The sequence below is a fragment of the Haliaeetus leucocephalus genome, unplaced genomic scaffold (assembly GCF_000737465.1).
Source record: "Haliaeetus leucocephalus isolate CR32 unplaced genomic scaffold, Haliaeetus_leucocephalus-4.0 Scaffold251, whole genome shotgun sequence".
NCBI classification, from domain to species: domain Eukaryota; kingdom Metazoa; phylum Chordata; class Aves; order Accipitriformes; family Accipitridae; genus Haliaeetus; species Haliaeetus leucocephalus.
The window spans coordinates 5,590,861-5,611,746 of NW_010972687.1; the positions used below are offsets into that span (position 1 = coordinate 5,590,861).

General features: G+C 35.3%; 1 protein-coding gene across 1 annotated transcript; it reads right to left on the reverse strand.

Annotated features, from left to right (window-relative positions):
• Window positions 1–213: 213 nt before the first annotated feature.
• On the reverse strand, window positions 214–19,586 carry RASEF (RAS and EF-hand domain containing). Its single transcript, XM_010568631.1, has 16 exons — window positions 19,558–19,586; window positions 18,667–18,757; window positions 15,554–15,649; window positions 14,371–14,448; window positions 13,803–13,918; window positions 12,933–13,001; window positions 11,950–12,034; window positions 10,480–10,553; window positions 7,885–8,104; window positions 6,599–6,690; window positions 6,309–6,424; window positions 5,268–5,349; window positions 4,296–4,410; window positions 3,355–3,474; window positions 2,264–2,340; window positions 214–322 (listed from the first exon to the last, which is right to left on the reverse strand). Exons 1-16 carry the CDS (start codon window positions 19,584–19,586, stop codon window positions 214–216), a joined length of 1,569 nt encoding a protein of 522 aa, XP_010566933.1.
• Between the last annotated feature and the right edge of the window lie 1,300 nt (window positions 19,587–20,886).

A 20,886-nucleotide genomic window follows, 5' to 3' on the forward strand; every position in this document is an offset into this window, starting at 1 on the left:
TACATTACTTAAGAAAAGCAAAACCAGAGCCTATGAGGCAAAGCAAGTGCACAAATGTGAATGAGTAGAAAGTAGAGTCTGGATTTTTAACATGATGTGCAATTTCTAAATACACAGATGTATCAATCCACGATAAAAAGAACACATTATTAAAATCCTTCTTTTTTTTTTTTAAATATACAAGTTATTTAGGTCAGGAAAAGTATCTGTCACTTAAACATTGCAACAGTTTTTCGTGAGTGCTGATTTTTTGACAGGTGTCCCAGCCAGGCTAGTTACTGACCTCGTATCATCTTGATTATCACTTCGTTTTCGTACTTCCCTGTAAAAAAAACAAACAAAGAAACAAAATAATGCACTCAATTAATATATTTCTATTCATGTTCACTGTTCCGTTTCTCCCAGTATATCCTACAGAGCTTACCATCACATCTATTGCATGGTTAAAACTACAGTTTTAAGTGCACAGAATCAGCATGTCTCATAAGTTTTAAATTTGGGAATCTATCAATATTTCTATACAAATCAGTTAGTGACAGAAATATAATAATTTCTGATCTGTAATAACTCCACAATGTTCTGTTTTCCCTTTTCTTTTGATCATTTTTCTTTAATTTGCTTGCTTCAGTATATTACTACAGAAACAGAATACATTCACAGCTGAAAGTATAAAATTAAATAACTGCAATTTCAAGTACAAATTTACCCTCAGAGGAAAAACACACATTGTTGGATGTTTTATTATAAATGCAGACTTAAAAGTTGTGTATGTAGGAGTGATTATTGAGCTGTATTCTCACTACAGGCCCCCTAGAATGTCAAAAGCCAACTCTAAAATTTCTTGCCTCATCTCTTGCCAAATTTAAGTCCCAATCATATTAGTAGAATAAATTCATGAAGTTCCTCTCAGAACACTGTATCATTCAACATAACAGTAATGAAATGTTCATTTAGAAATTTTTATTTCAGAATGAAATGCTTCTTTCAAAGAATACAAATTACTAAGACTTGGCTAAAGAAATTGCAGCCAACCATTCCAGACCAAGGTTCTGGGTAATGTCTAGACCATTTCAGAATCAGTGAACCCTGTGAAGAAAAATACCACTTTTTTTTTTTTTTTGACATTCTGAAATGACAGGCTCCAACTGCCAAAACATTTTTTTATCTTTGAAACAGTTAAAACAAAGTTATCATGTTTAAACATTAGAGGTAATTTTCCAATTGTGATTAGTGTTATATAACTGTATGTGTGTTGTCTAATTTCATAATCCACTGCTGCATTCATGGCCAGGTTCTTGGAAATGAGTCATTTAACAAATCAGCAATTAACTTCACATTGACACTGACAGACAAAGGAATGCCTATGTTCTTGCTGCATCTGACAGATGCATTTTCCTGGAAATAAGGACTTGAAAGTCCCTTGTGAAGAAGAAATGATCCTCTCTAGAAAGCTAGTATTTTGTATTCAAGCCATGTTAATCATTAGTATTTTAGTAACAAATAATAAAATACTGACCAAATGTGAAAAAGTTTGATTATTACTTTAGGCTGCTGCAAAAATCACATGAATATGGTTTGTAATTCTGGCCTTGAGCTCCACATATTAAACTGAAAAAACAGAGTCTGAGAATTCATTACATACTGCCAGCCTTTCAAAAATATATTGTAACCAAGAATGGTTTGTAAAGCTAATAGAATTGTAATGTTTGGCTCATACATTATCACAGAAATACCAGGTTGCTAAATGGATATAATCAGAATTTCTATATTTTAAATAATTTAGAGAAAGGGACATCAAAGAAAGTATGTGGGATTAGAATGGTCAGTAATAAAACTGAATATATAGTAATATATGTGAAAGAATTAAGAATTAATTATACATAGAATTATACACATTTGAAATTAATTTAAGAAAGAATTAAGAAAGTAAATCCATGTATCATTGAAAAATTTAATTCATTCACCAAACAGGTTTTAAAATTGTGAGCTCCATAACTGAGCTCTAATTTAAATATTAATTATTGAGACAGCTTTGTAACATTTGCAGGCAGAAACGTTACTTGATTAAACTGAGAATAAATCCTGTCTTGCATTTATCTATAAAGACTTAACATGGTATTCTTTTTTAAATCGTTTGTTGAATTTGATGCTGGTACAATTTTAAATGCATATGTGTGTCTTTGTATGTATATTCACATATAATGTCCTTTTTACAAAACATACTCAGATGTGTTCATTCAAAAATAAAAACATGGCTACTTACCGAGCAAGATGAAGAACTGCTTCTACAATATTAGATCCATCTTTAGCACTTGTTTCACAGAATAGTGCACTGTAAGTCTGTGAGTAAAAATAAAATGTTAAGCCAACTAATCTGAAATGGTTCCCATGTGAATATGTATATTCAATCACAAATGGTTTCCTCAATAACACAAAGAAAGATGACACACATTTAAATGAACAGGATTTCTTCTGGTACTCTTTATTCTCCAATATATTCACTTTAGTACTGTGAAAAAAACAGTAATTGCTTCTTAATTGTATCTTTTTTACATTCACTATATTCTGAATTAACAAACTGAATGAAAACCACATCGTAGGCTTAATGTCCAAACTCAATCTTCTTTTCCACAAGATTGCAAAATAGGAAGAAAGTTGCTAGGACAGGTTACTGAATCCAGCTTGTTACCTACTCATAAACTACACCATCTGGTATTCTAGGTTAACCAGAAATATCATTCCATAAGTAACAGATCAGATATCTGCCCTGGTATAATCAATCAATTGCACAAGCACTCAGCAACTCAAGACTCTAGGTTCTACATTTTTTTCCGCAAAACACAGGCTATGTGCATTCCTCATCCCCCATACAAATACATGCAAAAAACTTGTCCAGACTTCTATTTATAGCAGAGAGTTTCTTTTTTCTTTCTGCAGACGTGGCAGGAGTACAAGGTAGTCTCTTGAAGATGAAAATATTCCACTCAAAATCTGGACAGACACAAGCTGGGTGAAAAGCCTCATAGGCTCACTAGTGTGCTTCATGTTTGCACTGGCAATTTCTCTTTGGCAGCAGAAAAACTCAGTCTCCTAGTTGACTCACTTTTTAACCATAAAGACTGAGAAGACTACCCCAGCCAATAACGAAGTTCAGCTTACTAGACACCAAGATGAGATTTAGCCCAGCAAACACCATCAAAATAAGACAGTTTTTGTGAAAAGTATCCATGAATTCTATTTAATAGATTTGAACAAATGACCAGAAAGTTACTTTTGTTTACTAGTTTCTCACATGGTTTTCAGATTAAAGTTCCTAAGACCATTTTATCCTAAAGAGGTAGACTTGGACCTTACCATAGCCAGCTTTTCTCCACACTTTATAGGCACACATTTTTGCCCTTGTTCTGTAACGGCTTGGCGGAGATCTGCTTTGTTTCCCACCATCATAATTGGAATATTCTCATGAGTTGCATCCTGTAAAGAGGATTTTATTTCCTTACTGCTAGAACACTCAGAATACAAAAAAGTAACTAGCACCAAAAATGACAAAAAATAACAAATTATTAAAGTCATGCTGAGAACTTTTCATGAGGTAGTTGATATTTAAGCAGCCAGCTTAAACATCAGCCTGCAAAGATATGCTTTCACTCCCATAAACTCTGTTTCCCAACAAGGAATTAAATGCGTCAAGTTAATCTAATGGAAACGGCTACTATGTCCAAATGCTATGTGACAGAATTACTATGAGAAAAGTGACCAACTCCTATCCTATGATTAAAAAATTGCTTTCAAAAGATGATTAAAGATTTTGCTTATCACTTTCCCTCCTATTAAATAAATACCTCTGGTCTGAGAGAAAAACCCTTTTCATCAAATGCAAATTTGTATTCAAATAAACAAACAAGAAGTAATAGTAGGAAGAAATACTGAAAATTTCACTTGAATCATAGCTAATTTACAGAATCTAACATATTGGTTTAAAATGCAAAGACTCCAAGGAATACTCAAGCCATCCACAAGAGGGTATCTGAGATGGGCTCTCATGTTCATTTCAAAAGGAAGTGAATGGGAAGAATGTGATTACATGATACCCTTTTATACAAAAAAAGGTATCAGTTTTAACACTAACTAACTGAATACATCAGGATACGTTTAGGACTTCCATGTAGCTTTTACTTCTATGAGAGACTGCAGTCTGGCTAATTCCAATATGCAGATACACAAATTTTATAAATAATAAGGTTAACAATGGAGTGAAACATAGTTTGTAAGCTGTATATACTCAAGGGTCTTACCTCGATCATATCCACCCATTCTCGCACATTAAGAAAGCTTTTTTCACACGTTACGTCATATAGCAGTAAGACACCATCTGCTCTTCTGAAGTATGATTTAGCAATACTTCGGAATCTTTCAGAAAAAACAGATTTGCATATGGCCACATTATCAAAAAAGAAGTCAATTTAACATCATTAAGAACACAGCATTACTTTATTGCCCACTGAATAAGATTCTCTCCGCATTACAAGATGAGTTTTCTCACAGCTTCTTTCGAAAGTGGTTCTTGAAAACTACTGATTTGGTCAATGAACAGATTAAACTGACTTCCAAGGTGTTGGATTAAGCTCTTAAGCCCCAAAAGCTGTCAGTAAAGAAGCAACGGCTCTCATGTAAGGAGGTCATAGGATTTTGAGGAAACTCTACACAATAATTTGAAGGACCTTGGATATACATTCAGCAATCTGTACAATTTTGCCATAAGTCTTTTTAAAGTCTTTGGGAAGAAGTTTTTATACACTGCAAATGCAATGCAAATCAGGATCAGGACTTTAAAGGAAAGAAGAGAAGAGGGTGAAGGGAAGGGAGTCTTTAAGATAAAGCCTGCTCAGAAATACAGATCTGCAAGGACAAAGAAAGCTAAGGACTAAAAACAGAAGAAACAATGTACATCTACTCCATCTTTTTGTATTGCAAGAGAGGGACATACAGATTCAATTAATAAACGCCATGGTGAACCTTAATTATTTCTCTCTACATAGAGAAAAGATTACCTCAGGCATCACCAAAGGTAACAAATAAACATTCCACCTGTCCTGGGGTCTCAGCAGAGTAAAATCACATCTGTTTATAGACATTTACATATGGCCATACCAACTTACTATAGAACCATATAATATTCAGCAGAATTTTTTCACCTAGATGAAAAAAGGCAAACATCTTTTAGAAACAAACCAGTTGAAATTATATAAGTGCAGAGTATCACTAACCTTTCCTGCCCAGCTGTGTCCCACAGTTGTAGCACTGTAGGTTCTCCATCAACAATTAGTCTTTTCATTTGAAAATCCACACCTGAAATGAATAATGCATACAGTCTAATAAAAAACATAAATAACCTTAAAAACCCACAGAAAATGAAAAATTATGTGCCATATACAACAGTTATTTCAAGATTCATCTCTTAATAGATTATGAAATTTCATTCATTCACATAGCCTTGGACCACAATAATTGCCTGAACATATTTAATTTGTCTTTAGAAAAACATTTAAAGAAATATTTTACCCATACATTTTCCCAGAAGCATGGATACAAATCTGGCATTACGACCAGCAAGCAAGAAGATCTCTCTCTGCTTTATTTTGCTAAACAGTTTTATGGAAGAAGAGAAAGTGTTTTATAAAACAGACTTTATTTCAAATGCCAAGGAAGAAAAAGATAAATTAGAACAAAAATCCTGATTCAGAGGCAATAAAACAAATATATAACTATGATCTGATTGGAAGACAAAAATTCAGGCTTTGGAATCAGTAAGACAAGTTTGTTAGCTGACAGCTATAATAATATACACAACAAGTTACTCAGAAATCCCTCCAGCTGCATTTAAACCAAAGCTTCAATAACACTTTGAAGAAACGGAGGCAAAAAAATAGTATGAAAGACATCAAAGGATAGTATGAAATACTAAGGAAAGAGGAAAGAGCTGAGAAGACAAGAAAGCAACGAAAAATGCAGACAGAATTCTAAGTTCATTACACTGAAACTCCCTTTTCTGGTGCTTTGTATTGCTCAGGAACAGGCTTTGTGCTTTGCAAAGAGAAACTAAATTAGAGTAGCACCCTATTATCCACTCCAAACAGCAGTCAGGCACTTCTAAGCTTTAGTACTCAATTAGATCTCACAGCCTAAGAAACTGCGTGCGTATATTCAGGAAACCCTGGCAAGCAATCACAGAGAGTGATCTTTTCACCCACTTCTGCAGAATAGCAATGAAATTCACTTTAATATTTTAAGAAGAACAACAATTATACCCAGGGTTGCACTGGTATTGCCTTGAAATTCATTCTTGCAAAGTCTCATAAGGAAACTGGATTTTCCCACTGCTGCGTCTCCAGCAAGAACAATCTTGTAAGCTTTCTCTGAACTGGGGTATTTCGGAGTACATTCAGTTGCATCTGACTGAAAATAGAAAGAACCCCTCTATTTCAACTCATATAAAAAATATTCTCTGTATCAAACACTGGGTTTTTTCTTTTTTGCTAAAGAACTGGTTACCTGAGGGGTGACAGCAGATATGTATTTCCTTGTTGAAGCAATTGAGCTGCTTCGACTTACTGGTTGTGAGGTCTTCCAGTCTAACAGTGTACGGCTGTTATCAGGACTGTATGCTTCTTCATCCCTGATCTCTGGAACCTGAAAGTACAAGCTAGTGTGTTAGTTCTAGTGAGAAATGTATGCTTTTTTGGAAAGGCACAGCTAAAATTAATTAAAACATTTGTTTCAACAGTTTGGATAAAACAGAGATAAATGACCAAATAGAGCTCTGCAATTCTAGTCAAAATACTGTGATTATTCTGTTCTTATTCACATTTGCTGTTTATTATAGCCTACATTTGGTCCTTAAACATGTTTGCTGTTTGGCATACATGCTTTCAGTACAGTTTCCATATAGAGCGAATTAATTTCCAAATGGAAAATTTCAGCTTAAAAAATAATTACAATAAACAAATACTTTATTTCAAAGCTTATTTTACAAAAATTAAGAATTTCCCTACAAGATATTAGTCTCTATACTATTACTACTCAAGCTAAATTAACTACAGCACAGCTGTAATCAGCACTAATCATAGCATTTTCAACTGCAAACAGAGACTAAATGTCTCTAATAAATGCACAGTAAAGGATCTGCTCTAGAAAAAACCCTCTGTTCTACTGTGCTTGATACTAGTCTTGCTATGCAGTGTTGAGGGCCAGGTTTGATGGGGCTTTGAGCAACCTGCTCTAGTGGAAGGTGTCCCTGCCCATGGCAGAGGGGGTGGAACTAGATGATCTTTAAGGTCCATTTCAACCCAAACCATTCTATGATTCTATGATCAGTAAAGCTCTCCATTTTACTAACAAAAAAGTGGACACAATAACACCCTCCTACATTTCTAAATTCTGAGACTTACTGTGCAAGTCAATGTATGCACTAACAGTATTCTTTTTCTCATATGTGTGATTTTTTTCATTCACTGTCACAGCATAGTAAGAGAAAGTGAACAGAAACCTATTTTACTTCTATAGTATCTGCTTTTTAATCATTAAAAAATGGGCTCCTGTCCGCATGCTGTTTAACAACCTTCAAAAACCACATCTACTTCAAAAAATGAAATTATTACCTGAAAAACCTATAAAAAATGTCAAAACAAACATTTTATATCAAAGAGCAGTAACCGTTTATGCAGTCTCCAAATAATTGTCACTAATCTTATTTAAACACATATAACCCAAATACTTAGTTTTAACTGGCCTATGGGAAAAGATCTATTTCATTTTAAAAAACAGGAAACTAATTTTGTCTCCAGCCAAGGTCTTTCTCAGAGAAGGAGTAAGTCTGGCACTCACATCTGTATCAGAAGCATCACCACCAAAGCTTTCTTGCATACACTGTGACCTTTGAAAAATCCTTTGATGTCTGTATTCCACTTCTGAATCATACTCATTTGAATCTCTCAGGGTAGATAAACCACTGTCAAAACAGCTCTCAGGTAAGCTGTCAACTTCATAGTTTATCCTTTGCATAGGATCACAAAGGGCTAAAGAATCATAATCTTCATCCACACAAGAAGAATGAGATGATCTAATATGAAAATATTGGGAGGGGGGAAGAAAAAAAAATTATTGCACATTTATTTTTCCCAACAGAATTGGAGCCATTCTGGAACAGTCAATACTTAGAAATGCTAACTATACAGTTTCAGATGTATGTCAATGCCTATTTTGCCTTTCTAAATAATTTCTTTTTCAGTCATATCTCTTAGGATGCTCAGATTAAATTATATGAACAATGTTATTGATGATGACTTCCCAAGACTCAGTAAGAATGTCTATTTATTCATACACAGAAAAAATAATTGTTTAAAAAAGATTCAGAAAATTATGTACTATGAAGACATCAAAGGCAGAAGATGATACCTGATGGTTTAGCTAATTTTGGCCTATTCTAAGACACATAAAATGACCTTGAAATACTGTATCTAACTGAAATGAATGCATTTGTTCACAGATGCACACAGGCCAATAAGTAACAGTTATAAGTAGAGAAAAGGGGGTAACCAGGTTCAGGAGATCAGTAATGGTGGAAGAAGTCACTGAAACATGTTTTCTTACAGTTTGGTAGGCTACGCAAAACTTAAGGTTTTACATAAAAGTCCTTTCTATCACCCTTCCTTCAAAAGCTTTTTTTTTTTTAGCCACTCTGGATGCTATAATATATAAAAATATTTAAATGGATGCAGCAATGACAGTATGGCTTACAGAAAAAAAAATAGTTTTTATTTGTGTAAATGAAACTACAGTAAAGAAAGATTAATAGAGTGAATCTTAAAAGAATCAAAAAAGTTTACTATGGCTACAGTCATTATCCTTCTCCTGCAGCAAGACAGGGACAGGCACAAATTAAAGTGAGATAGAAAAGCTCTCCAAGTCACAGTGGACAAGAGAGAACCAGTTTGGCTCTGTCCTGTTGGGTATGGATGTGAAGCACTAAACTGCTAGAACAGACAAGGTCAGCATCAATCCTTGTAAAGATAGTTTGCTGCCAGAGGGGCTGATCTGATGTCAGGAGACAAAGTACTGAAAATGAACAGGTTTGGGGACATTCATATCTCTTTCTGTCTTTTAACACTACTAAGTCACACCTGTTAAGAGTAAGTTTTATTCCTACCACATAAGCTTTCTTCTAAAGTAGCTTGCACTTCTCGCTTTTGTGGGAATGCAAGGATTGCACCATGTGGCAGTTACTAATAAATATTCACACAGAAAGACATCGCTGAGCCTCCAGAGAGGTTTTAGTTACCCCTTCAGAAAATTACTCAATGTAATATGCAGCTTAGTAGTGGATGCCTCTCAAAATTTGCAGAGGGTCCAACAGAGGGGAATTGGTTTTTATTTGCATTCAGCAGAGGGAATCAGTCTGTGACAAGCAAAATTTTACAGCCAGCAAACACATCTCACATGGAGACAGCAGAATAAGAGTAACACTGTAGAATGGATTGAGATATTATTAGTGTGAAGCAGAAGCCAACTTAATCCCTACCAAAGATATTAATCTGTCCGGCAAAATGTAAAACACAGATGACCAAGAACTCTAACAGAGATCATTCTAGAGTATGAAGTACCACTGAAAGAAAAATAAGAAAAATAAGAAAAATCTATCAATGAAATAAGGACACACATTTTTGCTGGCAGTTCCAGCTGTTTAAAAAAAAAAAACAAAAAACGTGAAAACATAGCATCATCTCCAGCACTGGAGGTTGGATCCAATGTCCAGTGACTTCAGTGAAATTCTCTGCAATGATCTAAGGAAGCTCTGAGCAATGACCTGCATCCAGTAACCAAAGTAAACCAAAGTAGCTCTGACCATTTGATATTTGCACTTAGATAACTTACTGTTCTCAGTGGCTCTTAGCCAATTAATATCCAAGGGCATTCACTACTCTTGCATGGCAGTGTGAGATGAGGATGTTCATTCTTTTGAAGAATTAGGCCCACATACCTTTGTAATAATTATTACATGAGAAAACCAGACATACAGGCTGAAGATAAAATGAAAAATGTTTTATTTCCTAAGTACTGAGTAAGCTAGCTAACAGAGGTCCTCAGTAGATTTTTACAGTTTCTTGGAGGCAAAGAGAGGAGATTGAGAATCAAACTAGAATCAAAACAGTCCAAGGCCAAACAAGAGGCTGTCTGAACTCTCCATAAGTTCATGAATTGCACCAAAAAGAGTTTTCCTGAGCTTTCCAAAGTCATTGAAAATATTCCTATTGACTTCAGTATACTTTGGATCATATGCTATGGTCACACATTCCTTCTGAATCAGACAGAGCTATTTGCTCTGTTATTTGACAATATTTGCTCTATTAAGACAAGTATGAAGCCCTAGTCTTTTTAAACTTAATAAAAGCAAACCTGGCTTACCTGTCATATCGTGGGTTTAGAGGAGACTGTCCACCATTACATTTAGGACTGCTTCTAGAAATGGTACTTCCTGGTGACGTGTTTGCTAACCGCTGCGACAGATACATAACAAATGCATAATAAGTTTGATGTACACAGTGTAAGCATCTAGATTTGTAATGAAAAAAGTGTGTATCATCAAAATTACTGCTGTGTATTTTCATATATATTCAACTACTTATTTTTAATTAAACCTCATGCTTTATATAGGACTGGATGTCAAAAGGCCCATTACACATAGCATTTAGGCTCCACTGTTGCCTTAATACTGAACCTGCTAGTCACACTCTATCGAAAGAGACAATGGAAATTCCAAGAAGATGATTTCATTGACTACACCTGAAGACTGAAATGCTAAACTCTGAAAAGTAATATTTAGAAAAATGGCATGTTGACTACTAAAGTAAAAAGGGAAATGTCACTGGCTGAGCGTTTCAGTAGAGATACCTCCTGGTTCTTGAGTGAGATAGTGGAGAGAAGGAGCGATCTCAACTGATAACACATGACAATATTTTGTAAATTCTGCTGTCCCTTTACACATTTATTCACTGGGAACAGTTTCCTCTGCCTTCTCTGTAAGCTGCCTCTCTTATGTTTCAGGGCACGGCAGAAGGAAATGTTACCACTTGTTGCATCTGCAGTGAATCTTTGGTAGCCTGGATCAGCAAAAGGCACTCATGCTCATTGGTCTGATATGCTGGAAACAGGCAACGACCCCTATTTTCCTGTTTCCTGACCAGTATTGTCTCTATGGGCCCTTTATTCTGGCCCCATCCTTCTAAAAAGTTAGTTCTTTCCTGGTGATATAAGGCCTTGCCTAGTCATTAGTTTTGGAGTTTAATAGGTTTCCCAATATTGCAAAATGGCAGTGTAGAATAAATTTGTTGTAACTTTCAAGTCTTCCTTTCTCTGGTTTGGAGGATGGCACGTTACATCTGTTACAACACATCCCTGTACAGTTGTGATAGCCCAAAAGGGTCTGACTGAGGTCCCTTTTATCAACAGTCACTGCTATTCATTTTCCCAGTGACTTGCCTGGACAAAAGTTCAAATTCGGTTAAGCCCCTGCTACTAAAAGAAAGCAGTTTTCTGAAAAAGTGTTTTCAGTGGTAGGGCACTCCCATATATGCAATACAAAATATATTCCCTTTAGTGCAAGAGAAACTGCTGATTTATTCACTTCATCAGATACATTTAGCCATAGCTTATTAAAAAAAATCACTACTTTCCAAAGCACCTCAGAAAGTAGTTGTGGTCTAACAGAACTCCATTATTTCACAAAAGATACGTAAAATCTGACAAAATTCAGCTACACAAGTATATTCCCAGAATAAGTCCACTGAATAAAACTCAATTTTCTGAGTACCCACTGAAGTACAAACGAATTTGCATTTCCTGTGTTAATTCTTAAACCTTCTAATACAACGTAACAAAATTATAAATACCTACCAATGATCTGTTGTACTTGCTGAAACTGTTTTCAAGAGCTGTTCTTAAACCATCATTGCTGTCATGTAGCTTTCTGTTAGCTGATCTAACAAGGAAACATAGTTTAACTTGCAGGAGTAAAGAAAACATTAAAAACTATGTAACTTACCACAAAGAAGAACTGAAAAAATACACTTTTGTTTTTCTTTAGATAAACACTGAAGAGTAACGTGGAACTAGAAATGTGTTGTTGTATACTCAAACAAATGACTGTACATGAAAAAAGCACTGTGAAGTTTAGCCTCCAGTAGCAGCCTAGGAAACCCTGTTTCACTTCTGTAGCATTGTCTGTGGTCAGCTGAGGGGAAAAAAGACGCTGTAGGAATGGCCGCAAAAAAAAGCTATGGGGTAGTAAACTGGTACAGCCATTTCTGAAATACAAAGTGATTGACTACCCTTTAAGTATTCTTGAGATGGCTCTAAGGATAGATGTGACTCAGCTACTTGAAAGAAAGAATATGTTTAGGATAAGGAAATTATCATAAGATATAAGAAAAATATTCATTGTGATCCTCCTTGAAAGTAGAAATCTGTACACACCTTGTATAATACTGCACACACTTAGTACTTTCCAGATAACGATAAGACAGGGAGTTACTGGATAAGTGAAGTCAATAAAAAAAGGAGCCAAGTAATATTTCTCATAATAGCATGGATAGACTCAAATCTCATTCAGCTTATCATAAAGAAATGAAAGTCAGTGAGGTTAAGAAAAGAAAGAAAAAACAATGAAGAGTTAGTGGCTCAGTTACACAGTAGAGTTAGTAGCACGGTACCTTCTATGAGAGTTGAGCACAGTATCTTCTATGATAATTGAGGCCGTTTCAGTATTTTTACTTGGTATTTTTTCCCAAATGTCACCCCAGTCTTTTGCATACAAAAACATTTACCCCCGAATATCACAGGACAAAGTTTAATAAAAACCTAAATTACTGAGTACTTACTGAAGTATTTCAATTTGTCTTTCCAGGTTATCTCTGTCTTCAGTATACTCTCGGATCATTTCTAGGTCTCTGCAAAAAAAAAACAAAAACAAGAAGTTATACTCTACAGGATATCCTTTTTTATTTTTATAATATTGCTTTTGGCAGAGGACAAAACTCAACAGTCAAGATTTGTAACAGACAATAAATATATAGTGCTGAAAAAACAGCATTTCAAAATATTTCTGAATACAGTTTTTCTATGTTTACATTTCTGCTGAAAGATGTTAAAAGCAGTTTTATGCAAAGCAAAATCACTTGGTAACTTGACTGATTTCTGCCATTATATCTCAACAAAGACTGTGAATGAAAAATAAAAGATCTACAAAATAACTATATGGACCAACTCCTTTCCCCCAAAATATCATTTGCGTTATCTGAAGATAATCACATAATGAAACTGTCATTTATGCTCCTTTAAATGAATGTCAAGAAGCAGCTTTCATTCACTTTAGAAAAAAACTGGGTGAGACTGATGTGGGAGGCTTCCAAAACTATTCTCCCTAATATTCATACAGATGTTCACCTGAGTGCAAGTCATGAAGGAAAAAACTGCCTGATGCTATAACTTCTCCTCCTAACTAAAGTCCCAATAAAATCAATGGGTTTCCTTGCAAGATTATGAGAGTTCTCATCAGATCCAGAACTTGCTTCTTCAGAAACCTGACAAGAGAAGTGAACAGTAGCCATGGCATACTTTGCATGGTATCAAATGTGTACCTGTCATTTATGGCAAATTTAGAAAATAACAGTTACCAACCGCATACATAACTACATCAGACAACAGATTTTTTTCTACGTGATAATTTTTTCACCGGGGAAGTACCTTACCTCTCAGTGTTCAGAGTCTGATCTGCATACTCGCTTTTCAAGCTGTCTAATTCACTCTGTAGAAAAGCTATATTTGTCTGTGCTTCTAAAAGATCTTTCTTAAGTTTCTGATTTTCCTTAAAAGAAGGAAGATATTAGATGTTAGCTATCATAGTCACTTGCATAAAATGCTGACATATTATAATGGTAAAATAAAACCCATCAAAATTAAATAAAAATGAAACACTAGAAAATCTGAGCACAGAGGGGGAAAGAAAATTAAAGAACTCTAAATCAACAGAGAAGTCAGGAAATCAACATGCAAGAATTACTGAATTTTTATTTTTCCATTTCAGTTACACAAAAAGGGGACTATATCATCTCAAGCCATTTCTAAACGTTATACCTAGAATGTGTATGCATTTATACCAAACAGGTTTTTTCTTCCCAAGTTACAGATGCTCATACACTTACCAACTTCAAAAGTTTATTTCATAGCTTACTAGTACTGAATGTAAAAAAAAAAAGTCTGTATTGTAGAGGCTAAAACTGAGGCTAAATTAATAAGTTAACAATAATAATCTCTTACCAGCAACATATCATGTATTCTTTTTCTCAGTTCAACCACATCTTCTCTGTGATTTACATTTTTGGATTGCTCCTCCAGCTAGAAGGATAAAAATTGCACAATTAATGTATGTTATTGATTGTTCTGATTCAAAGAACATAAAAAGTAATGGAAATCATATTAAATTATCCCTAAAGTGTTTACAGCTATTAAAGTTTTTAAAATCCAGAGTTTTCCCAACTGTGTGAGTAGGCAGCATTACTCCAAAAATCACTGGCTTTTTATACAATTTTTTTAATCAATACTTAAAAAAAATTTAATGACCATTTTGCATTCTGTAGGTGTTGAACATGCATAACTAGTGACACAGAAGCCAGATATTGAGAAGATATAAACAGGTGTATCCCCACTAATGTAAAAAAAAAATATATATACTACCTCATCTGTGTAGTATTTGTACTACAAGCTTTCAAGCTCTCATGTTTCTTCTGAGAAATACCCTTTTCTATCAATGCACTTTTAAGTACAATTCAATATGAAGAAACAAAAATATATCCTCACTGGTCACTATAATTCTGGTAAAACTTATAGCAAAATCTAATGTCAAAATTAAACCCAAATTCCAAAATAACCCAAATCAATATTCATTCATTCATTAATACCTTATGCTTAGGTATTAAATTAAAAGATCAGGTTGGAGTTAGGCTAGATTAGTACTAACTAGTTCCACTAGTAATTTCAGTTTAAAATTACAGCTTAAACCCACCTCTACCATTAACATTTGAGAGAAAGGCAGTAGCTGCTAAAAGCACTATATTACTGTAAATTACTATATTTGAGTTGCCAGTTTCATCTAAATCTATAAATTACAAATACTTAGAGGCAATATATTAGACTATTTCTATTCTATCAAATATAAGACTAGGTAACTGTACTGTTAACATCTTGACAGACCTAGAAAATTACTCAGCAACAGAATTTGCCTAGCAGTTGCTCCTTTTCCTACGTGTTTCAGTAAATTACACAGAATGACTACAATAGCTCAGGATGACAACACAACCTATAAAATTATTTGCAGTTGCCATTTACTAATACACATTAAATTAAAAAGCTGACGTTATGATTATCTATCTTGGGGAAGGCATTTCATAGGGTCAGCATCTCTTAAAACACTTTAAAAACTCTCACCATGACTTCAACTCACCTTTTTAAGTTTTTTTATTGTCACCTGAAGATCCCCAACTTCAGTATCATACTGGCGCTTCAGCTCATTTAGTGCTTCTTCAGCTTTTCGCTTCTCCTGCAATATTTTTAATTTTATTAAGAGTTGAGGCAGGTTTCAACTGTTTATTAAAAAAATGCATTCATCAGTTTGGAAACCACACACTTTCCCCTTCGATTAATGTGTGTAATTTTATCTTTCCATCATGTGAACCTGGCCCTCCCTTAAGATCCACAGATGCTGATTCTGTAAATGCAGTCCATTTATAAAACATTCATAGAAATAAAATGGTAAGGTGCAAGCAAAGATAATGCATCAATTCAGTGTTTGTTATTCATGTCATAGGTACTTAACATTCTCGGTGTCTTAAAAAAAACTGAAAGAGAAGGGTTCAAATTTTATTTGTACATAAATTTAGGTGTTGCATATTGTCGTGGTTTAACACAGGAAGACAGTTAACTCTATCCCAGCTGAAACCAGGACACATATATACATGTATACATAAACACCCGCACACAAAAGAGGGCATTACATCCTTTTTTTCAAACCAGCCTTCTGTCGTGGTTTCAGCCCAGCCGGTAACAAAGGACCACGCGGCCGCTCGCTCACTCCTCCCGCCAAAAAGAAGAGCACACCCCCCCGGCCCGCTCCCCCTTTATATACTGAGCATGATGTCACACGGTATGGAATAGCTCCTTGGCCAGTTCAGGTCAGCTGCCCCGGCTATGCCCCCCACCTCCCAGGTTCCTGTAAAAAAAAAATTAACTCTATCCCAGCTGAACCCAGGACACCTTCTACGGCTCAGCATACAATGTGCTAGTAATAGCACCACTGTGCCACCATCAGTTACTTATTTAGGTCTGCTTTTCTTTTAAATTTTTTCACTTTCAACTGTTGGAACATTACAAGCCTATGTTCAGTAAAAGGCATGCTTATGACAGCATCTTTAGTTTCATATGGTACTTCGTCTGAATATCAAAGTAAGTACACTATTCTGTGTTTAATTTTAATCAAAACAGATTTTGAAAGGAAGTTCATCAATGAGTTCTCAACAATGAGAAGAATGGTATGTTCTGCATGTTATAGATAAGTATGTGTTTAACTCACTCCAGTCACTCCCCAGGGACTTCAATGAACAGTTTCACAACACAAGATACCAGAATGCAGCAGTGATATGGGGTGCCAATGAAACAGGTTGAGTTTTCACATGGAAAGGACAGACACGGACTTTGCTCAGAATTCAGTGCTTTGCTGTCGGTGATGCTGACATCCGTGTGTTAAATGATAATCAAAGTAATCAGCTCAAGCTGGACTCTCTTACTGTTGGTATTGTTTGGTAACTATTTGCTTCCCTTGAAGAAACAGGATAGGCTCAACCTGCAGATACTATCATGCAGAGGCAGGTGTCACAGCCGCATGAGTGAGATCACTCTGACGAACAATAGCCTTGAGTACAGGCATTAAGATTAATGGCTTAGTACAATCCCACAAAGTAAATATCTTACATTTACTCTCAGGGCGTTTTAGTAGGTGGAGTATGTGGAACTTCGAGCGAAAGGGAACATTTAGGAGTGAAAATGAAAAGAGCGCTCCAGAAACAAGTTACAGCCCATCTTTCACATCTATAGCTACGTGTGAAACAGTGAAATCGCAATCCATGCAACTCGGTGACAATTTGAGGACTTTTTAGAATGAGAAACACAGACTAGATGTGGATAATACATAGCAGATGTGTTTTTACATAATGCTAGTATGTAGCTGTAGAGGTTGTTCTCAGAGTGAGGGAATACACACATCTGTCATCTTTTTACAGTAGTTAAAAAGTCTTGAGGGCTTTTTTACCACTTTTTGCAGAACAAAAATTTTCCAGTGCAAATGTATTTGTTTTCTAAAAATAAACGATTAGTCTCTCTGGAAATAGAAAGTTTATCTCTCCTGAGAGTTGCATTATCATTAGTTTAACACATTATGATATGCTTTTTTTACTGGAGTGATACCTTTAACATTTTTATGTCATTGTATTTTGTTTCTAGGAAAACAACTGACTTTTATGGTTTGGTAGGAGTATTGCCTCTTACATAGAAAAAGATGCTGTTTGAAGTAAATCTATCAGAACACTGTTTACCTTCACAGATCAATTACCGTGAACTATTTAAAATCAGAAATTTGGCTGACTGCACTTTGCTGCTTCTGATTCTGCAAATGCTTTGGTGAAAGAACCCATACCAAATACATAGACGTTCAGTATTTTGTATGTCCTACAAAGTAATAATTATGCCAATAGTATATGTTTTAATTAATGCATTTCTTATGTCCACATTAGAACACTTTCACAAACTGCTATTCTTATGCACACTATAAATTTAGGCTTATCTTACATGAATTTAGTAACAGCAGTAAACAGACAACACCAGTAGGGTGGTGTTACCATACTGCTTTCTGCTTAGGATTACACAGCCGTTTGTGGCTCTAATATATCTTTCAATGGCTAAGGTGAAGAGATTCTTGTACTTTTCCATCAAGATGGCAAGCCGGTTGAAACAATGGCTAAAACTTGAGCACATTGAAACAGAACTTCACATCAACTTTCAGAGATTCAGGCCCTCACAGACTGTCATCACAATTACCCTCTCATGTCTATAACTCTCTAAAATGTAGTTTCAGGATGAGAATGGGGGAAAGAAAGATGACCGCTTCAGGCAGATACACAAATTAGAAACAAATGACCTAAGCATTAATTTCTACATAAATTCATCTACTAGGAGAACTAGATTCCATTCTTTCATGGTGAATGGTCATTTCTCCAATCTGTTTCCAATACTGGTCTCAGAAATAAGTTCCTCCAGGCCAGCATATTCTCACAAAAGAGAAAGACTTTTTTTTCTTGGTTTATTACATCTGAGCAGCCATTCTTCTTTGGGAAAGCATTAAGAGAATACATTTTCGACCTCATGGATAGCTTCTTTTCATCCAGGCCCTGCCTTCAGCGGCTTTTAGTCAGCCCATCAAGATCAAAAACACACCCGGCCATCAAACCTACTTAAGACCACTGAGAGTTTGGCAATTATGAAATTTTGTAAATATAAAATACTCACTTCCTTTTTAACTTTATGCTCCACAGCCTGTATTCGTTGTTCCATCTCTTCCTCCAGCTCACTGAGCTGAACTGCCGCTTTATCCTGAGCTCTAAAATTTGAAAATGAATACTCTCTTAGAGATTACCCTCTGGGTTGATAGAAACATGTGAAACACATCTGCCTACCTCAGCTGAAACAAATTAGACAGACAGACATGGCAACAGTTTAACATTGCCCAGACCTTGAATCTGGTATGGTTGGGAAACAAAAATCACAAATTAATTTGAAGGTATGGGCAAATCAGATTTTAAATAATAGCTGACAGATGATGATTAGTATGAAATACATCACATCTGCATTTTGAAAATTAAGTTACAGAGATAAAAGGCTCCTCTGGTTATCCTATGAAGAGACTTCAAAAGGATAGCTACAGCACCTTGCATGACCCACACAAACAAGATCTTTGTCCTGAGCTAATCTGTTTGGTTTTGGCAGTAATGATGTGAGATTGCAGATGCCGAGTAGTTGCAATAGGTAAATACACCCCTTGATGCTGAAGAAGCAAAAATATGGTTTCTAAAGTGAAGACATAATGGACATGTATGCTAAAACTCAAAGTTACAGCCAAGGAAGAGTAGTTAAAATGTTTTAAGACATTAAACACAAGAATAGAGCCTGCAAAAATTTGGTCCAGGACTTATCCAAAATATGAACAGGGAATCATTTGCAAGCTGCTGTATGTGCTTATGCACATGTATGTGCATATAATATAAACTAACCTTTGACCTCAGTTTATAGAACTACTCAGCATAACATATTTTGGCATTAGCTCCCAGTAGTTTAACCCAACAAAGTGCGATAGAGAAAAAAGTAACTGCATAACTGAACCAGAAACACAACTTACTATACCTTTTTACAGCAATGGCCAAAGTTTCCATCTCTGTGCTTTGAAGTTTGATCTCTCGGATGAAGTTCTTAATGACATGTTCGTACGGCTGGATTAATCTTGGTTCCGCTATGTGTATGTTCTGATACAGAACACTGACCTGCTCTTGTCTGAAAGAGAAATACCATTTTAACGCACTAACTTGGAACAATGTTCTATAACAGGTTTGAAAAATGTATTACGAATGAAGATATTCCCCTTTTTGCATATTTTTAAAATTTAGCAAGTTAGATATGGACTTTGAACATTCAGCATATAATGTCTGAATTCTTCTAAATTATGTTTACCCTTCCTGCTTCTTTATTTTAATAGTTACTGTAGAAAAAACTTTTTAGCTTAAGTAAATTTTTTGTACTTCTGTTCACGGTGTATTGAAGAGCATGCCACTGGAATAACCCATAATGTGTATCAAGTTTGTTGGTGGCTCTAATGTTAATCATAATCTGTGAATAAGTTTACAACTTTAGGAGGCTGCTCAAGAAATGAAAATGGGTATGAATGCCAACCACCTAAGTCAAAATGGGTGTGTAAAGGGGTGAGAGGGAGGTGATCATACCTCCTTCAAGTAAAAATGTTTGATGTTCCCCCAGCTGTTGGACTCCTAGTATTTACATCTCTTGTATCAGTGTGTGGCGGAGACAGAGCTGTAGGGGAAATGAGAATACAGCTCTTTGGTTTAAGACAAATTATTCTGCTCCAGACTACTGCACTCCTCATAACGCCAGCCCTGTTTTATACTGCAAAAATTCATTGTTATAAGAAATTAATTCTGTATATGATTCTCATGTGAAAGATAACACTTATCTTGTATAGAAGAAAGCAAAAAGTTTCTGTAGACCCTTTACTTATTAAAAGCCCTCCTGAAATTTATAGTGCTTCTTAAAAGCAGGACCAATGCAGGAATAGTATATTCTGATTTCCATTTGATCTGGACTCGCTTACATATATTGTATACAGTTTTAATTGTCAAAGCAAAGAATCTTGACAAGATACAAACCCAAAGAATACCATAAGCACCAAGACATTATTACACAGGTTACTACATAAAAAGCACTGATTTCTGGTCATACCACTAGTAACACCATGTAACCCTTTGCATTACATGGTAGCTAGGTTCCAACATCTGGATTACCCTAAGGCAATCTACCAAAGAAAATCCTATAACAGAATTTAGCAGTCCCAAGGAAAATTCAAGCCGATTGCCACATCAACTATATGCCAGAACATGAACAGGTATTAAAGAACTTAAAAATTAAACAGAAAAAAAGGAAAAGGGAAGATCGGGTCTAGAA

What these genes read in the sequence shown, in the direction of transcription:
- RASEF (XM_010568631.1), bottom strand. Translation starts at nt 19,586, where the DNA reads ATGGAAACTTTGGCCATTGCTGTAAAAAG. An exon ending in TTGGCCATTGCTGTAAAAAG is followed by an intron (nt 18,758 to 19,557) that starts GTATAGTAAGTT and finishes TTCAAATTTTAG; the next exon opens with AGCTCAGGATAAAGCGGCAG. An exon ending in CAGACTCTGAACACTGAGAG is followed by an intron (nt 13,002 to 13,802) that starts GTAAGGTACTTC and finishes TTTTTTTTGCAG; the next exon opens with AGACCTAGAAATGATCCGAG.